Source organism: Caenorhabditis remanei, chromosome III (assembly GCF_010183535.1).
Source record: "Caenorhabditis remanei strain PX506 chromosome III, whole genome shotgun sequence".
Taxonomy (NCBI): domain Eukaryota; kingdom Metazoa; phylum Nematoda; class Chromadorea; order Rhabditida; family Rhabditidae; genus Caenorhabditis; species Caenorhabditis remanei.
In genome coordinates this window covers 14,588,267-14,603,083 of record NC_071330.1, presented here as the reverse complement: position 1 = coordinate 14,603,083, position 14,817 = coordinate 14,588,267, and the positions used below count along the sequence as shown (strand labels likewise).

At 37.4% G+C, this 14,817-nt stretch overlaps 6 protein-coding genes across 6 annotated transcripts; 2 read left to right on the top strand and 4 right to left on the bottom strand.

Annotated features, from left to right (window-relative positions):
* Positions 1 to 1,164: 1,164 nt before the first annotated feature.
* GCK72_011393 (uncharacterized protein) lies at positions 1,165 to 2,231 on the bottom strand (the record flags this gene model as incomplete). The annotated part of the gene is made up of 4 exons (XM_053728416.1): positions 1,165 to 1,282; positions 1,329 to 1,603; positions 1,676 to 2,102; positions 2,149 to 2,231. 4 exons carry the CDS (start codon positions 2,229 to 2,231, stop codon positions 1,165 to 1,167), a joined length of 903 nt encoding a protein of 300 aa, XP_053587993.1.
* A 492-nt stretch (positions 2,232 to 2,723) lies between these two features.
* GCK72_011392 (uncharacterized protein) lies at positions 2,724 to 4,504 on the bottom strand (the record flags this gene model as incomplete). The annotated part of the gene is made up of 4 exons (XM_053728415.1): positions 2,724 to 2,838; positions 2,881 to 3,669; positions 4,304 to 4,390; positions 4,434 to 4,504. The coding sequence occupies 4 exons, from the start codon at positions 4,502 to 4,504 to the stop codon at positions 2,724 to 2,726; spliced, it is 1,062 nt and encodes a 353-aa protein (XP_053587992.1).
* A 1,177-nt stretch (positions 4,505 to 5,681) lies between these two features.
* On the top strand, positions 5,682 to 6,052 carry GCK72_011391 (uncharacterized protein; the record flags this gene model as incomplete). Its single annotated transcript, XM_053728414.1, has 2 exons — positions 5,682 to 5,740; positions 5,803 to 6,052. The coding sequence occupies 2 exons, from the start codon at positions 5,682 to 5,684 to the stop codon at positions 6,050 to 6,052; spliced, it is 309 nt and encodes a 102-aa protein (XP_053587991.1).
* A 138-nt stretch (positions 6,053 to 6,190) lies between these two features.
* On the bottom strand, positions 6,191 to 7,266 carry GCK72_011390 (uncharacterized protein; the record flags this gene model as incomplete). The annotated part of the gene is made up of 3 exons (XM_053728413.1): positions 6,191 to 6,308; positions 6,355 to 7,140; positions 7,187 to 7,266. The coding sequence occupies 3 exons, from the start codon at positions 7,264 to 7,266 to the stop codon at positions 6,191 to 6,193; spliced, it is 984 nt and encodes a 327-aa protein (XP_053587990.1).
* A 4,523-nt stretch (positions 7,267 to 11,789) lies between these two features.
* On the bottom strand, positions 11,790 to 12,686 carry GCK72_011389 (uncharacterized protein; the record flags this gene model as incomplete). The annotated part of the gene is made up of 2 exons (XM_053728412.1): positions 11,790 to 12,564; positions 12,610 to 12,686. 2 exons carry the CDS (start codon positions 12,684 to 12,686, stop codon positions 11,790 to 11,792), a joined length of 852 nt encoding a protein of 283 aa, XP_053587989.1.
* A 396-nt stretch (positions 12,687 to 13,082) lies between these two features.
* On the top strand, positions 13,083 to 14,659 carry GCK72_011388 (uncharacterized protein; the record flags this gene model as incomplete). The annotated part of the gene is made up of 4 exons (XM_053728411.1): positions 13,083 to 13,165; positions 13,212 to 13,688; positions 14,161 to 14,490; positions 14,542 to 14,659. The coding sequence occupies 4 exons, from the start codon at positions 13,083 to 13,085 to the stop codon at positions 14,657 to 14,659; spliced, it is 1,008 nt and encodes a 335-aa protein (XP_053587988.1).
* Positions 14,660 to 14,817: the final 158 nt, after the last annotated feature.

The following is a 14,817-nucleotide window of genomic DNA, read 5'->3' as shown; positions in this document are numbered from 1 at the left end:
TAATGTTTGATAACACAACTAAAACAAACAACGTGCTCACTTATATCATAAGAGTGAGCAAATTGTTTGTTTAGTTGTGTGATCAAGTATTATCGGGAATAACCTTTTTTCTATCGCATTAATTTTGTAATTGTCGTACATTTCCTCTTTTACATTTTCATTTCTATTCTACTGGTGACTACTACAATGACCTACCTGAGAAATTCCGATGTCTTCGTGAAGATGTCTTACCTGAGTTCTCGCAGCACCTTCGCGGTCTCTAGTAAAAAGTTGAATAGTGTATTTGATTTCTGAAATCACAGGAATAGTATTCATGTTCCCCATAATGAAGACAAGTTGAGTTCATTGTGGTCAACATGTCGTTTATATACGAAAACTAGCAGTCTGACTCCGCCGTCTTCCTCAGAAATCTTCCTTAGAAAAATTAACAATGAGAAATGGTCGACGGTTGTGTTGTATTTGTCTAAAGTTTAGTATGACTCATTAGTATATCATACTGTATGAAAAAAAACAACATGCCAACTTGGAAATAAACATGAAAAATTAAAAGAAAACGAGTTTTAAATTAATATCTAACGTTGTGAGTCTGTTTACCATAATAACAACCGTATGTCATTCATTTGCCTGTCGTTGGGCTATCAAAGAGTGGCGGTTCATTTGGTAAATTGAAATTAACTGCTCCCAGTTGGAATTTTTGACAACTTTCCATGGTACCGGACATTTAGAACCTCACCTCAAAACTGGCGGATTTTTTTTAGCACATCTTGGTCGGGAAGTAGACAACAATTAGAGAAGTGCCGTTCAAAAGATAATAACCAAAACAAGCCGGCAAAGTTTGGAACATGCTATGTGGAGGGAGAGTGGAAGGAAGAAGAGAGTAGTGATGAGGAGGAAGAATATCAGCCGCGTGGTTTTAATTGGAACAATGAACAAAATTAAGTAATTATTAAACTTGCTACGCTAGAATATTATTTACTACAGTTCCTCCTTATCTCTCAGATATTTCAGAAACCTAAATTTTTGTTGGAAACGTTCCGTATCCTAATTTTTATAACTTCAATGTACCAAATAAGCCGACGGTTGTATTTATGGTAAATAAATTATTAATCTTTTATTAGTTTCAATAATAGTTATTATTAAGAGATAGATGTGAATACCAAATGTTTACCAAACGAGAAGCTCAACAGTGCCGTCTTTGCCGTCGAAGTGAATTTTGGCAACGACTCCATCGTCTCGTTGGATGTCGATTGTTCTATATATTGTTCTGTTTTCACCGAGAATTCTGTAAACATTGCTATTGGAAAAGAACAGTACCAACAGAAACTTACTCCTTCGAGAAGACATTTGGATCGACAGGATTCTGAAGAGATGGCAGTCCGAATGCCGTAAAGTTACTGCTAAGTGAGTTACTCTTGATTGATAAGTACTCAAGGTTTGGATATTCTCCTAGTTTCCAGCTTTCCAAGAACCACTTCATATCGTCGTCAGTTAGAGTAGACTGTTTAAGGGTAATGACTGTACACTTCTTCATTACACTTAAATGAGTTGGAGTAATCCAATACGAGTGCCAAATCAAAACTGATTTGGTGTTATATGGAATAGCCTGAGACCTAGAGAACCTGTACCTCAGTTCCAAGTCTTCGGTGATTCAAAGACTGCTGAATATCTTCATTACATCTTCATCAGTCAATGAATGAGCTTCAATCGCTAATTTTCCAATTTCCGACTGACGGGTGATTATAGAATCAATAATTGAATTGAAGATCGCTGCTGGTATTGTCCACAGCGATTCGAACGACTTAATGGTGCAGTCAAAAACTTTTGTGACGTGAAACAGTACATTCTTCAATCCGATATCTATGTTATTCCAAAAACTGATTATCTCGTGTTCCAATTCATGTGCAACATCTGCAATGATTCCCATAAAATTTCGGTTTCCTCGTAACTTGGATCCCGTTTTACAATGTTGACGTTTTACACAAAACACGTAATCGTTAATATTAATGATTCCATTTGAAACATTGATGCGACAATGGAACTTTTTCGTACCGGCAAGAGGTATATTGAATCTCGTTTTTTGGGAGCATTGAGATAATTCGAATCTGAAAATATGGTCATTGAGATGATGAAGCGTCTCATAAAACTTACAGCTCGATTGGATTTAAAAATTGAAGAACATTTTGAAGAGGCAGGGTAGGAAGGCGGAGAAGTTTGAACGGTCGTTGGGACATTTTGAAGAGGAATGAATAAAGAGAATCAATAAAATGAACGTGGGTCGAGTGCTGAGAAGCAGAACGGACACACCACTGTTTCGGTTCATGAGAATTCCCAGGAGAAACAGGTCTTGTTCTCAGTCCTAGATCTTAAGAACAGGCCAGGTGACATTGTATTTGTGCAGAAACCCCCGAGGTATTCATCTTTAGAAGACGTGTACAACGATATTCAGTCTTCTCGACACTGTGAGCACCCGCTCTTTGTATTGATGCTCTCCTTCCATTCTTACTCACAGAGACATCACAGGCTTCAGTTTATGGGAATTCCCAGGAGGAAAAGACCTGTGGGAAAGTAATGACGTCACACAATGTTGGGACCAACAAGATTCCTATTTTAGTGACTAAGTAAATCTTAATATAAAGTTCTTGTGATATATTTGTTTATTATAGTATTAATGAAAAATAAAAAATATAAGTTTAAGATTAAAATATGACATAATACAGACATAATCACAACACAAGAAGTTCCAATGTTCTGGACCTGTTTAGCACAATATTAGCGACGACACGATTATCCCGATGAACATCGACAGTGCCAAAAATCATTATGTATTGATCGAGAACTCTGAAAATGTCGTTGTTTCATTTACAGCTTACTGTGACTTACTGTGCTGTGACAAGACGTAGATCGACGTAATTTCGTAGGGATGGTAATCCAAATACCGTAAAGTCTTCGCTCAAGTTTTTGCTCCTAACATATAGATATCGCAGATTTGGGTAGTGTCCCGAATTCCAGTCATTCAGAAATGATGTCATATCCAGGTTAGTCAGAGAAGAATCTCTTAGTTCGATGACAACACAGTTCTTCATAGAAGCCAAGTGGACTGAGGTGATCCAATACGAATCACCAATTTCCACTGATTTGGCGCTGAACGATAGGGATTGAACTGTTGAAGCGTTTTGCCATAGTGTTAAGCTATCAGTGACTTTCAAGTTGTCAAATATCTTTGAAATTTTTTCAACAGACAATGAATCCGGGCCGATATCTAATTTCTTAATTTCAGACTGCCGGCTTATTATCAAATCGATGTAGACCTCTGCAGGTATCTCGCATTGAAATATCATGGCGTCAATAGTGCAATTAAACAAATTGGCTAAGTGTAAGGTAACATTCTCCAATCCGATGGCACGGTCATCCCAAAAACTTATCATTTCTCTTTTACGGAGTGGAACGTAATTCTTTGTGACTTCGTCGCTTATTTTCACTGTCTTCCCCATAAATTCTCGTTTTCCTTTAATAATATACTGGTATTTAGAACGATTCTCATTTACAACGAATTCCTCGCCATTTACACTGACAATACCAAATGATAGATCTATTTTGAGCTTGAAATTTTTTGAACCGGCTAGTGGGATGATGAATCTCGTTTTTCGGGAACATTGAGATAGCTCGAATCTGAAATACATTTTTTCAAAAGTATATTGGATCGTACTTGCAAACCGGCGTGCGTATCTCACTGAAAACCCAATATTATGATCTAAAAAATATACCAAAATGTAGATCTCGCCGAGATCTATGTCAGTAGTCTGCTATGGCAGTCGTTAATGCACCGCGGGACGGAAGAAAAGTGCAAAAAAAGCAAAACTGATCAAAAAAGCCATTCGAGACCGTCCAGCGGTATATTAACGTTAATGGAGGACTCAGGAAAAGTAGTTATGATTGAAATACAGTGACAAATATACAATGACAAAAATACAATGACCAAGTTACACAGCTCTCTGCTCAATCCATATTTGTCAGCGTAATTAAGGCTTGGGCCGAAAGACCTGATAATTAGCGCAAAAATTCAAAATATTTCGATTTTTTGAATTTTGTGAAAACGAATTTTCGACAATGATTCAGAAGTAGAAAAAACCTTCCTTGGTTCAATCCTGTTTGTCAGTGTAACTTGATCAGTGTAATTCGAGTTAATGTATTTCGGTCCGCTGTACATTAACAAATAGCTTATAAAACTCAAACTTGAAGCAATTTACGCGGCGGCCCGGTTTGCAAGCCTACATTGAATTAATGGCACCCAATTATTACTCACAGCTCATGTGGATTCATACATTGTAGAACATTGCGAAGAGCCACGCTTGGAAGGTAGAGTAGTTTAAACGCATTATGTGACTTGTGTCTGAAATTTTCGGTGTTTCTACTTGAGCGGTTGGTTAACTTACTGTCCAATTCTATTGCAAAGTTGTAGAACTTTACGAAGAGCCACGTTCAGCAGTTTGGACAGTTGGACCATTCTGGAGAGACACTGTGTCGAGGTAGCGGGAGAATGACAGTAGACAGAACTGCGAACGTTGAAAGATTCTAGATGAGGATGGTCTGTGGGAAGACAAACACGTCATCTGAGGCTGATAAAATCTCAAGCACTGTCTGTCAGACAGTGTGGATAAGGATCATAAGGCTATAAAATCACAAGATGAGATATAAATGTACAGTATCGCGCAGAAAAGATCTACTACTATAAAAATAGAGTGTCACATCAAAGGTTTATCTGACTGTAGTCATTGCAATGAACGATTACGTGTTTCTTGTACAACGTAGCAATCGAAAAACGGGATACAAGTTACCAGAAATCCGAAAGTTTATGGAAACCGTTATAAATGCTGCATATGAATCGAAACACGAGATAATCAGTTTTTGGAATAACATACATAGATAACAAATCGAAGAATGTCTTGTTTCAAGTCACAAAAGTTTTTGGCTACCCTATTCGGTCTTTCAAATTGTCGTGGACAATGCCAGCAGAGATCTACAATTCAATTATTGATTCTATAATCACCCGTCAGTCGGAAATTGGAAAATTAGCGATTGCAGCAGATTCATTGACCGATAAAGATGTAATGAAGGTATTCAGCAGTCTTCGAATCACCGAAGACTTGGAACTGAGGTACAGGTTCTCTAGGCCCCAGGCCATTACATTTAACAGCAAATCAGTTCTGATTTGGCATTCTTATTAGATCACTCCAACTCATTTAAGTGTTATAAAAAATGCAGAGTTGCAACGAAATCAGAGTTTCTCCGGCCCGGATTTTTGTACTGAAAAAAATTGAATTTTTTTTAAATTTCCGATTTTTTTGGAAAAACGGGGATACAACTACTTCCAAACTTAGGATTTTTGATAATATGAATCGATTCAGAACCATTTTTGGAATTTTTGGAAATTATTTTGAAAAACGTTTACTGTAGGTTTTTTTCATGTCTAATCGAATGGCATTCGCCATTTTCTTCCGTCCTGCTACAGGTATTCTGGAAACTTGAAAATCGAAGGGACGCTATACTTATGACGCACACAGTATTAAAAATGTACGACTCTTCTACACAAAATAAATGTGACACAAAGAAAAAGTAATTCCCTATAAGCTAAAAAAAAAATCGAAAACGGAGAATTTCGATTGAATGTCAGTGAAGTGACGATGGCACAGGTTCTTAATGTACCAAATTTTGTTGAGAAATACTTGGATATTGATGCAAGGTGAGGATTGTGGAGAAGTATTTGAAGACTGGTCGATTCTCAAAACATCACTAAAATTTTAGACTCCGCCTCCGTAAGACTTGCACCGCTGTTCGTGAAATCATCAATAAGAAGCCGCTACACATAGATTGTCTCCACTACAAATGCTGTGGAATTTTTATCCTGATTTTTACAAATGAATTCCTCTATGTCGCTTACAAAATCTCTAAAAAAGGATTGAATGTTGAAAATGGAGACAGAGTGGAAAAGATCGGTGCGAAAAGCGATGAAGAGCGGATTGAGATAATTGAACGGGACGGTTGTGTGTGGTAAATAAATCATTTATATTTCATCAATTTGAATATTAGGTATTATTGAGAGCATGTAAATACCAAATTTTTACCAGATAACGAATACAAAAAAAGCAGATAACCAATACAAGACTCTGGGTCCCGTAGTCAAACAAACTTCTTACAACACGAGAAGCGCAACAGTGCCGTCTTTGCCGTCGAAGTGAATTTTGGCGGGGGCTCCATCGCCTCGTTGGATGTCGATTGTTCTATGTATTAATCTGCTTTCCCCAAGAATACTGTAAAAATTACTAATAGAAAAGTACAATACCTACGGAAACTTACTGCTTCTCAAGGAGATGTGGATTGACATTATCTTGAAGAGATGGCAATCCGAAGACAGTAAAGTTACTGCTAAGTGCGGTGCTCTTGATTGATAAGTACTCTAGGTTTGGATACTCTCCTGATTTCCAGCTTTCCAAGAGCCACTTCATATCGTCGTCAGTTAGAGTAGACTGTTTAAGGTCAATAATTAGGCAGTTTTTCATGGCACTCAAATGAGTTGGAGTGATCCAATGCGAGTGCCAAATCAAAACTGATTTGGTGTTAAATGGAATGGTCTGGGGCCTAGAGAACTGGTATCTCATTTCCAAGTCTTCGGTGATTTTAAGGCTTCTGAATATCTTCATTACATCTTCATCAGTCAATGAAACTCCACCAATTGTTAATTTTTTGATTTCAGATTGGCGGGTGATCATAAAATCAATAATTGAGTTGTAGATCTCTGCTGGCATTGGCCACGACCATGTAAGAGCATTAATGGGACACCCAAAAACTTCTGTGACGTGAAACAATACATTCTTCAATCCAATAAATGTGTTATCCCAAAAACTGATTATCCTGCGTTCCCATTTATAAGCAACGTCAACAATGGTTTCCATAAACTTTCGGTTTCCTCGAAATTCATTAATGTAACGGTAATCCGTTTTGTCACGGTTATTCTCTACAAGAAACACGTAATTGTTGATTACAATGCAGTAAGATCCAACATTGATGCGACAATGGAACTTTTTTGTACCGGCAAGAGGTATGTTGAATCTCGTTTTTTGGGAGCATTGAGATAATTCGAATCTGAAAATATAGTCATTGAGATGATGAAGCGTCTCATAAAACTTACAACTCGATTGGATTCAAAAATTGTAGAACATTTTTAAGAGGCAAGGTGGGAAGGTGGAGGATTTTGAACGGTTGGGCCATTTTGAAGAAGAATGAAAGGAGAGAATCAATAAAGTGAACGGGTGTCGAGTGCGGAGAAGGGGGTACACATCACTATTTCGGTTTGTAGGAATACCCCGGAGGAAAAGGCTTGTGGGAAAGTAATGACGTTAAACATTTTAGTTGAGACACCGTGATTTGTACATTCTCTCGGACCATCTTCTCTTGAGGTAATTAATATAACAATCCTCATTAATACCGTCTAAGACCTGGTGACATTGTATTTGTATTCCCAGAGATCATCTCCACCGGGGGCCTTCATCTTTGGGTGTACAACTGGCTCTTAGTCTCTCAGTCTTCTCGAGCACCCGTTATTTTTATTGATTCTCTTTATTCATTCCTCTTCATAATGTCCCAACGGCCGTTCAAACTTCTCCACCTTCCTACAGTGGCTCTCCGAAATGTTCTACAATTTTTGAATCCAATTGAGTTGTAAGTTTTATATGAGTTTTTTATGAGAGAGAGAGGGATCCCAATCAGGGCTGTGCAAAAAATTTTTTCGGTTTTTTCGGTGGTTTTTCGAAAAACTTTGGGGCGAAAAATTTTTTCGGTTTTTTCGGTGGTTTTTCGAAAAACTTTGGGGCGAAAAATTTTTCGGGCCAAATTTTCCGATAAATTTTACGGCGAAAAATTTTTCGGTCTAAACTTTTCGAAAAAGTTTTTCGGACGAAAAATTTTCGGATAATTTTCGAAAAATCCGTTCGAAAAATTTTGGAAGTTTCTCCTGAAATTTCAAAATTTAAGTTACAAAAATAGTGATTTTTCGATTTTTTCTAAAATTCTGTACTCAAAAACAGGTTTCTATCAGTCTTTCTTAGAAATACTTACAGTTTTCACACAAATTCAAGATTTTTGCCCCCGAAAAACACATTTTTCAGACAGTTTTCTGGAAACTTTTTTTTCGAATTTTTCGGTTTTTTCGGTCAAAATTTTTCGAAAAAAAAAAGTTTTTCGATATTTTTCGGTCCGAAGTTTTCGAAAAATATAAGTTTTTCGGTTTTTTCGGTACCAAGATTTCGAAAAAAAAGTTTTTCGAAAATTTTTCGGAAACTTTTTTTCGCACGGCCCTGATCCCAATGACTATATTTTCAGATTCGAATTATCTCAATGCTCCCATAAAATGACATCCATCATACCTCTTGCCGGCACGAAAAAGCTCAATTGTCGCTTTAATGTTCCATATGGTTGCATTGTAATTAAAGATTACGTGTTTCGCGTCGAACATAATCGTTACAAAACGGAATATAAATTTCGAGGAAACCGGACGTTTTTGGGAACGATTGTAGACGTTTCATATGAATCGGAACACGAAATAATCAGTTTTTGGGATAACATACATATTGGATTGAAGCATGTCTTTTTTCAAGTCACAAAGGTTTTTAACTGTCCCATTGATTCTTTTGAATCGTCGCGGACAATTCGAACAGAGATCTACAACTCAATTATTAATTATATAAGCACCCGCCAGTCTGCAATCGAAACATTAACAATTGATGCAATATCATTGACTGATGAAGATGTGATGAAGACATTCAGCAGTCTTCAAATCACCGAAGACTTGGAATTTAGATACCGGTTCTCTAGGTCTCAGACCATTCCATTTAACACCAAATCAATTCTGATTTGGCATTCGTATTGGATCACTCCAACTCATTTGAGTGCTATGAAAAAGTGTATAATTATTGACCTTAAACCGGTCACGTTCGATACATATTAGAAAATATGCGTATGTCTTACTGTATATCTCATGTCCATTTTTTCTTTCCTTTTTCTTTATTATTTCATTACATTCTATGCTTTTATACTAACCACCTCTAAAGCATTGAAACTTCTTGTGTTGTGATTATGTCTGTATTATATCATATTTTAATCTTAAACTTGTATTTTTTATGTTTCATTAAAACTATAATAAACAAATAGATCTCTTACCATATTTACTCTCGATGGGTGAGGCTAAACACAAGAACTTTATAATAAGATTTACTTAGTCACTAAAATAGAAATCTTGTTGGTCCCAACTTGTGTGACGTCATTACTTTCCCACAGGTCTTTTCCTCCGAACTGAAGCAGTGATGTCTCCGTGAGTGAGAATGGAAGGAGAGAATCAATACAAAATGCGGGTGTTTACAGTGTTCGACAAACTGAGGGTCCTCTCAATACGGAGACCCCAGGAGGAGATGGTCTGTGGGAATACAATTACCATAGTTGTACGGAATGCCATTTTCCGAAAAACCGGAATCCGGAATCCGGAACCGGAATCAAATTTTTTATTTTCCGGAATCCGGAATCCGGAACCGGAATGAAGTTTTTCAAATACCGGAATCCGGAATCCGGAACCGGAATCAAAAATTTAATTTTTCGGAACCCGGAATCCGGAACCGGAATGACGAAAAAACCCGGAATTCCGGAATTTCTCGGAATCCGGAATCCGGAATGATTTGATAAATTTGCAAGGCCAAGTCATTTTTTTGAGTGTTTTTAATGATATATAAAGTTTAAAACTACTTTTGAGGTTCAAAACCGAAAAAGGAGTAATGCAGTTGTCTTTTAAAACTCAAAAAATTTTTTAAAATTTAAACTCCAGGATTCCGGAAAAAAAATTCAAAAAACCGGAATCCGGAATCCGGAATCGGAATGAAAAATTTCGTTTTCCGGAATCCGGAATCCGGAACCGGAATGAAAATTTTCATTTTCCGGAATCCGGAACCGGAACCGGAATGCCAAAAAAAACCCGGAATTCCGGAATCCGGAATTTCCGGAATCCGGATTCCGGACAACTATGACAATTACAATGACACCTTACTTGTACGTAAAATCTACAATGATCTGTCTGCTCTCCTCCTCACTCGACCCCCGTTCATTTCATTGATTCTCTTCATTCATTCCTCTTCATAATGTCCCAACGACCGTTCAAACTTCTATACCTTCCTACCTTGGCTCTTCAAAATGTTCTTCAATTTTTGAATCCCATCAAGTTGTAAGTTTTATAAAACGGTTCATCATCATCTCAATGACTATATTTTCAGATTTGAATTATCTCAATGCTCCCAAAAAACGATATGCATCATACCTCTAGCGGGCACGAAAAAGTACAGTTGTCGCATCGATGTTTCATATGGCTACATTTTAATTAACGATTACATGTTTTGTGTAGAACATAACGGTCTTAAAACTGGATACGAGCTTCGAGGAGACCGAAAATTCATGGGAATAATTGCAGATGTTGGATATGAATCGGAACTCGAGATAATCAGTTTCTGGGATGACATAAATATCGGATTGAAGCATGTCTTGTTTCACATCTCAAATGTTTTTGGGTGACCCATTAATTCTTTTGAATCGTCGTGGACAACGCCAGCAGAGATCTACAATTCAATTATCGATTATATAATCACCCGCCAGTCGGAAATTGGCAAATTAGAGATTGCAGCAGATTCATTGACTGATGATGATGTTATGAGGATATTCAGTGGTCTTAGAATCACCGAAGAGTTGGAATTGAGGTACAGGTTCTCTAGGCCCCAGACTATTCCATTTAACACTAAATCAGTTTTGGTTTGCCACTCGTATTGGATCACTCCAACTCATTTAAGTGTTGTGTACAGTTATTATCCTTAGCCGATCTACTCTAACAGACGACGATATGAAGTGGTTCTTGGAAAGTTGGAAACTAGGAGAATATTCAAACCTCGAGTACCTATCAATCCACAGTAACTCACTTAGCAGTAACTCTACGGCATTCGATCTGCCATCACTTCAAGATACTGTCAATCCTCATTTCTTTAAGAAGCTGTAAGTTTCTATAGGCATTGTACAGTAGGTATCTAATAGTAATATTTACAGGATTCTCGGTGAACACAGAAAAGTATATGGAGCCATCGATATTAAACGAGATGATGGAGTTGCCGCCAAAATTCACTTTGACGCCAAAGACAGCATTGTTGATCTTCTTGTACTGTAGCTTGACTACAGGACGTTTCGTAACCACACTGGTTTCTGAACGTTCCAGAACCTTGTATTTGTTATCTGTTTTGTTTGTTGTTTGCGTAAGATTGGATACTTCTTCGTTCATAATAATTAATAAAAACTATATCGTTTAAACTAACTTGTTTTAACTAACACTGCACACACCAATGAGGAACATATTTGTATTCCCACCGACCTTCTCCTTTTGGGATCTTACTCAAGTGATAACGTGTGTTTTCATTCCATTCTAAACGCTTTCTTGCCAATAGAATTGAAAGCCCAAACCGTTTTTCTCTCGAAATTTTCGCATCTATGCTACAAAATCCATTTGAATTCCTGTATTTTGTTGTCGGAATAATGATCCTGAAGCAACTGTGAACAGTAAATTTCATTGAAAACTTTAAAAACTTGTTAAAATAAGGAAACATAGAAATGGGAACAAAAAGGACAATAAAACAGAAATATTATTATGACAACAATAGAATTTTCAACGATGCTGAAAACAATGGAAATATTCCTAGTATAATTTACCTACATTTTTACGTTTTTTCATAAAGTTGTGGATTGACAGTATTCTGAAGTGAAGGCAGTCCGAATGCCGTAAAGTTTTCGCTAAAAGAGCTACTTTCGATGGATAAATATTGAGGATTTGGAAACTGTCCAGATTTCCAGTCGTTTAAAAGCAATGTTATATCATGATCTATTAATGTTGACCGTTTTAATTGAATTACTGTGCAATTCTTCATTAAATTCAAGTGTTCTATTGTGATCCAAGAGGAGTTCCTGATGAAAATGGATTTTGTGTTGAATGGAATCGATCGAGGCACAGAATACTGATGATTTATCTCTAGATGATCAGTGACTTTCAGTTTATCAAATATCTCAGTCACATGTTCATCAGTCAGATCATCTCCCCAAATAGTGAGTTCTTTGATCTCAGACTGACGGCTACATATGAAATTCATAATTGACATGTAGGTTGCTGCAGGAATTCTATCCGAAAATCTTGCACATTCAATCGCGCAGTTGAAAACTTTTGAGAGATAAAAAAGAACGGCTTTTAATCCGATACACCAATTATCCCAGAAACTGCAGAGTTCTTGCTCTGAGTGGTGGTAAGTCTTTACAGTAGACTCCATAAAAGTATGGGTTCCATGCAAAACATATTCCGATTGGGAGCTATTGTTATAAATACTAACAGAGTGACCATTGACCCTGATGGAGCTAGGCTCGTTTATGCGAAGCTTGAACTTTTTGCTACCGGATAGGGGGATAACGGAGAAGGCTCTTTGGGAGCATTGGGACAGTTCGAATCTGGAATTGTCATTAATATGTTTGGAGTCTTAGTGACCAACTTACAATTCAATTCTCAGGAATTGTAGCACATTTCGAAGAGCCACTGTAGGGAGGTGGAGTAGTTTGAACGGTAGTGACATTGTGAAGTGAAATAGATGGAAAAGAATCAATAAGATGAACGGTGGGTCATAGAGTGTGCAGGCACCAGACGGTCCCTTGCGAAAGATCCCAGGAGAAGATGGTCGTTGGGAGTATTAGTAGGTTGAGTCTTCTAAGAATGGATGGTCGAGTGTACATACCGTGTAGAGAACCCCTGGATCGAACATTCTAGAAGCGTAGGGTCTCTGGGAATGTAAACATGCCCTTCATTAGACTGTAGAAATGAAAAACTCCAACCAATTATCATGTCGTAGAGACTGCTGAACGGGAGGCCGAGTGTGGAGAGGAGACGTCACTAGAAAATTCTAGAAGGGGGTGGTCTCTGGGAATATAACTACACAAATACGTCGTTGATGGATTTTTTCTCAATCTTTACAATGGACCAACGACCGTTCAAACTTCTCCGCCTTCCTACCTTGGCTCTTCAAAATGTTCTTCAATTTTTGAATCCAATCGATTTGTAAGTTTTATGAGACGCTTCATCATCACGATGACCATATTTTCAGATTCGAATTATCTCAATGCTCGCAAAAAACGAGATTCAACATACCTCTTGCCGGTACGAAAAAGTTCCACTGTCGTATCAATGTTGCATCTTACTGCATTGTAATCAACAATTACGTGTTTTGTGTAAAACGTCAACATTGTAAAACGGGATCCAAGTTACGAGGAAACCGAAATTTTATGGGAATCATTGCAGATGTTGCACATGAATTGGAACACGAGATAATCAGTTTTTGGAATAACATAGATATCGGATTGAAGAATGTACTGTTTCACGTCACAAAAGTTTTTGACTGCACCATTAAGTCGTTCGAATCGCTGTGGACAATACCAGCAGCGATCTTCAATTCAATTATTGATTCTATAATCACCCGTCAGTCGGAAATTGGAAAATTAGCGATTGAAGCTCATTCATTGACTGATGAAGATGTAATGAAGATATTCAGCAGTCTTCGAATCACCGAAGACTTGGAACTGAGGTACAGGTTCTCTAGGTCTCAGGCTATTCCATATAACACCAAATCAGTTTTGATTTGGCACTCGTATTGGATTACTCCAACTCACGAAAAAGTTCAATTGTCAGATCAATGTTCCATTTGACTGCATTGTTATCAACGATTACGTGTTTCGTGTAGAACATAACCGTCTCAAAACGGAATACGAGTTTCGAGGAAACCGAAATTTTATGGGAAACATTGCAGATGTTTCTCATAAATCGGAACACGAGATTATGAGTTTTTGGGAAAACATACATATTGGATTGAAGCATGTCTTGTTTCAAGTCACAAAAGTTTTTGGCTGCCCCATTGATTCTTTTGAATCGTCGCGGACAATTCCAACAGAGATATACAACTCAATTATTAATTATATAAGCACCCGCCAGTCTGAAATCAGAAAATTAGATATTGCTGGAGATTCATTGACCGATGAAGATGTAATGAATACATTCAGCAGTCTTCAAATCACCGAAGACTTGGAATTTAGATACCGTTTCTCTAGGTCTCAGACCATTCCATTTAACACCAAATCAGTTTTGATTAGGCACTCGTATTGGATCACTCCAACACATTTGAGTGCCATGAAAAACTGTATAATTATTGACCTTAAACAGTCTACTCTAACTGACGACGATATGAAGTGGCTCTTGGAAAGCTGGAAACTAGGAGAATATCCAAACCTTGAGTACTTATCAATCAAGAGTGACGCACTTAGCAGAAACTTTACGGCATTCGGACTACCTTCACTTCAAGATACTGTAAATCCTCATTTCTTTAAAAAGCTGTAAGTTTCCATAGTTACTGTACAGTAGGCACCTAATAGTAATATTTACAGTGTTCTCGGTGAACACAGAATAGTATATGGTGCCATCGATATTCAACGAGGCGATGGAGCCGCCGCCAAAATTAATTTCGACGTCAAAGACAGCATTGTTGATCTTCTCGTATTGTAATTTGACAACAGGTCGTTTCGAAACCACTCTGGCTTCAAAACGTCCCAGAACCTTGTATTTGTTATCTGTTTGCGTCAGATTGTATACTGCTTCGTTCATATTAATTAATAAAAACTATACCGTTTCAACTAGCTTGCCAAGTTGTGCTCCTGTTTCAG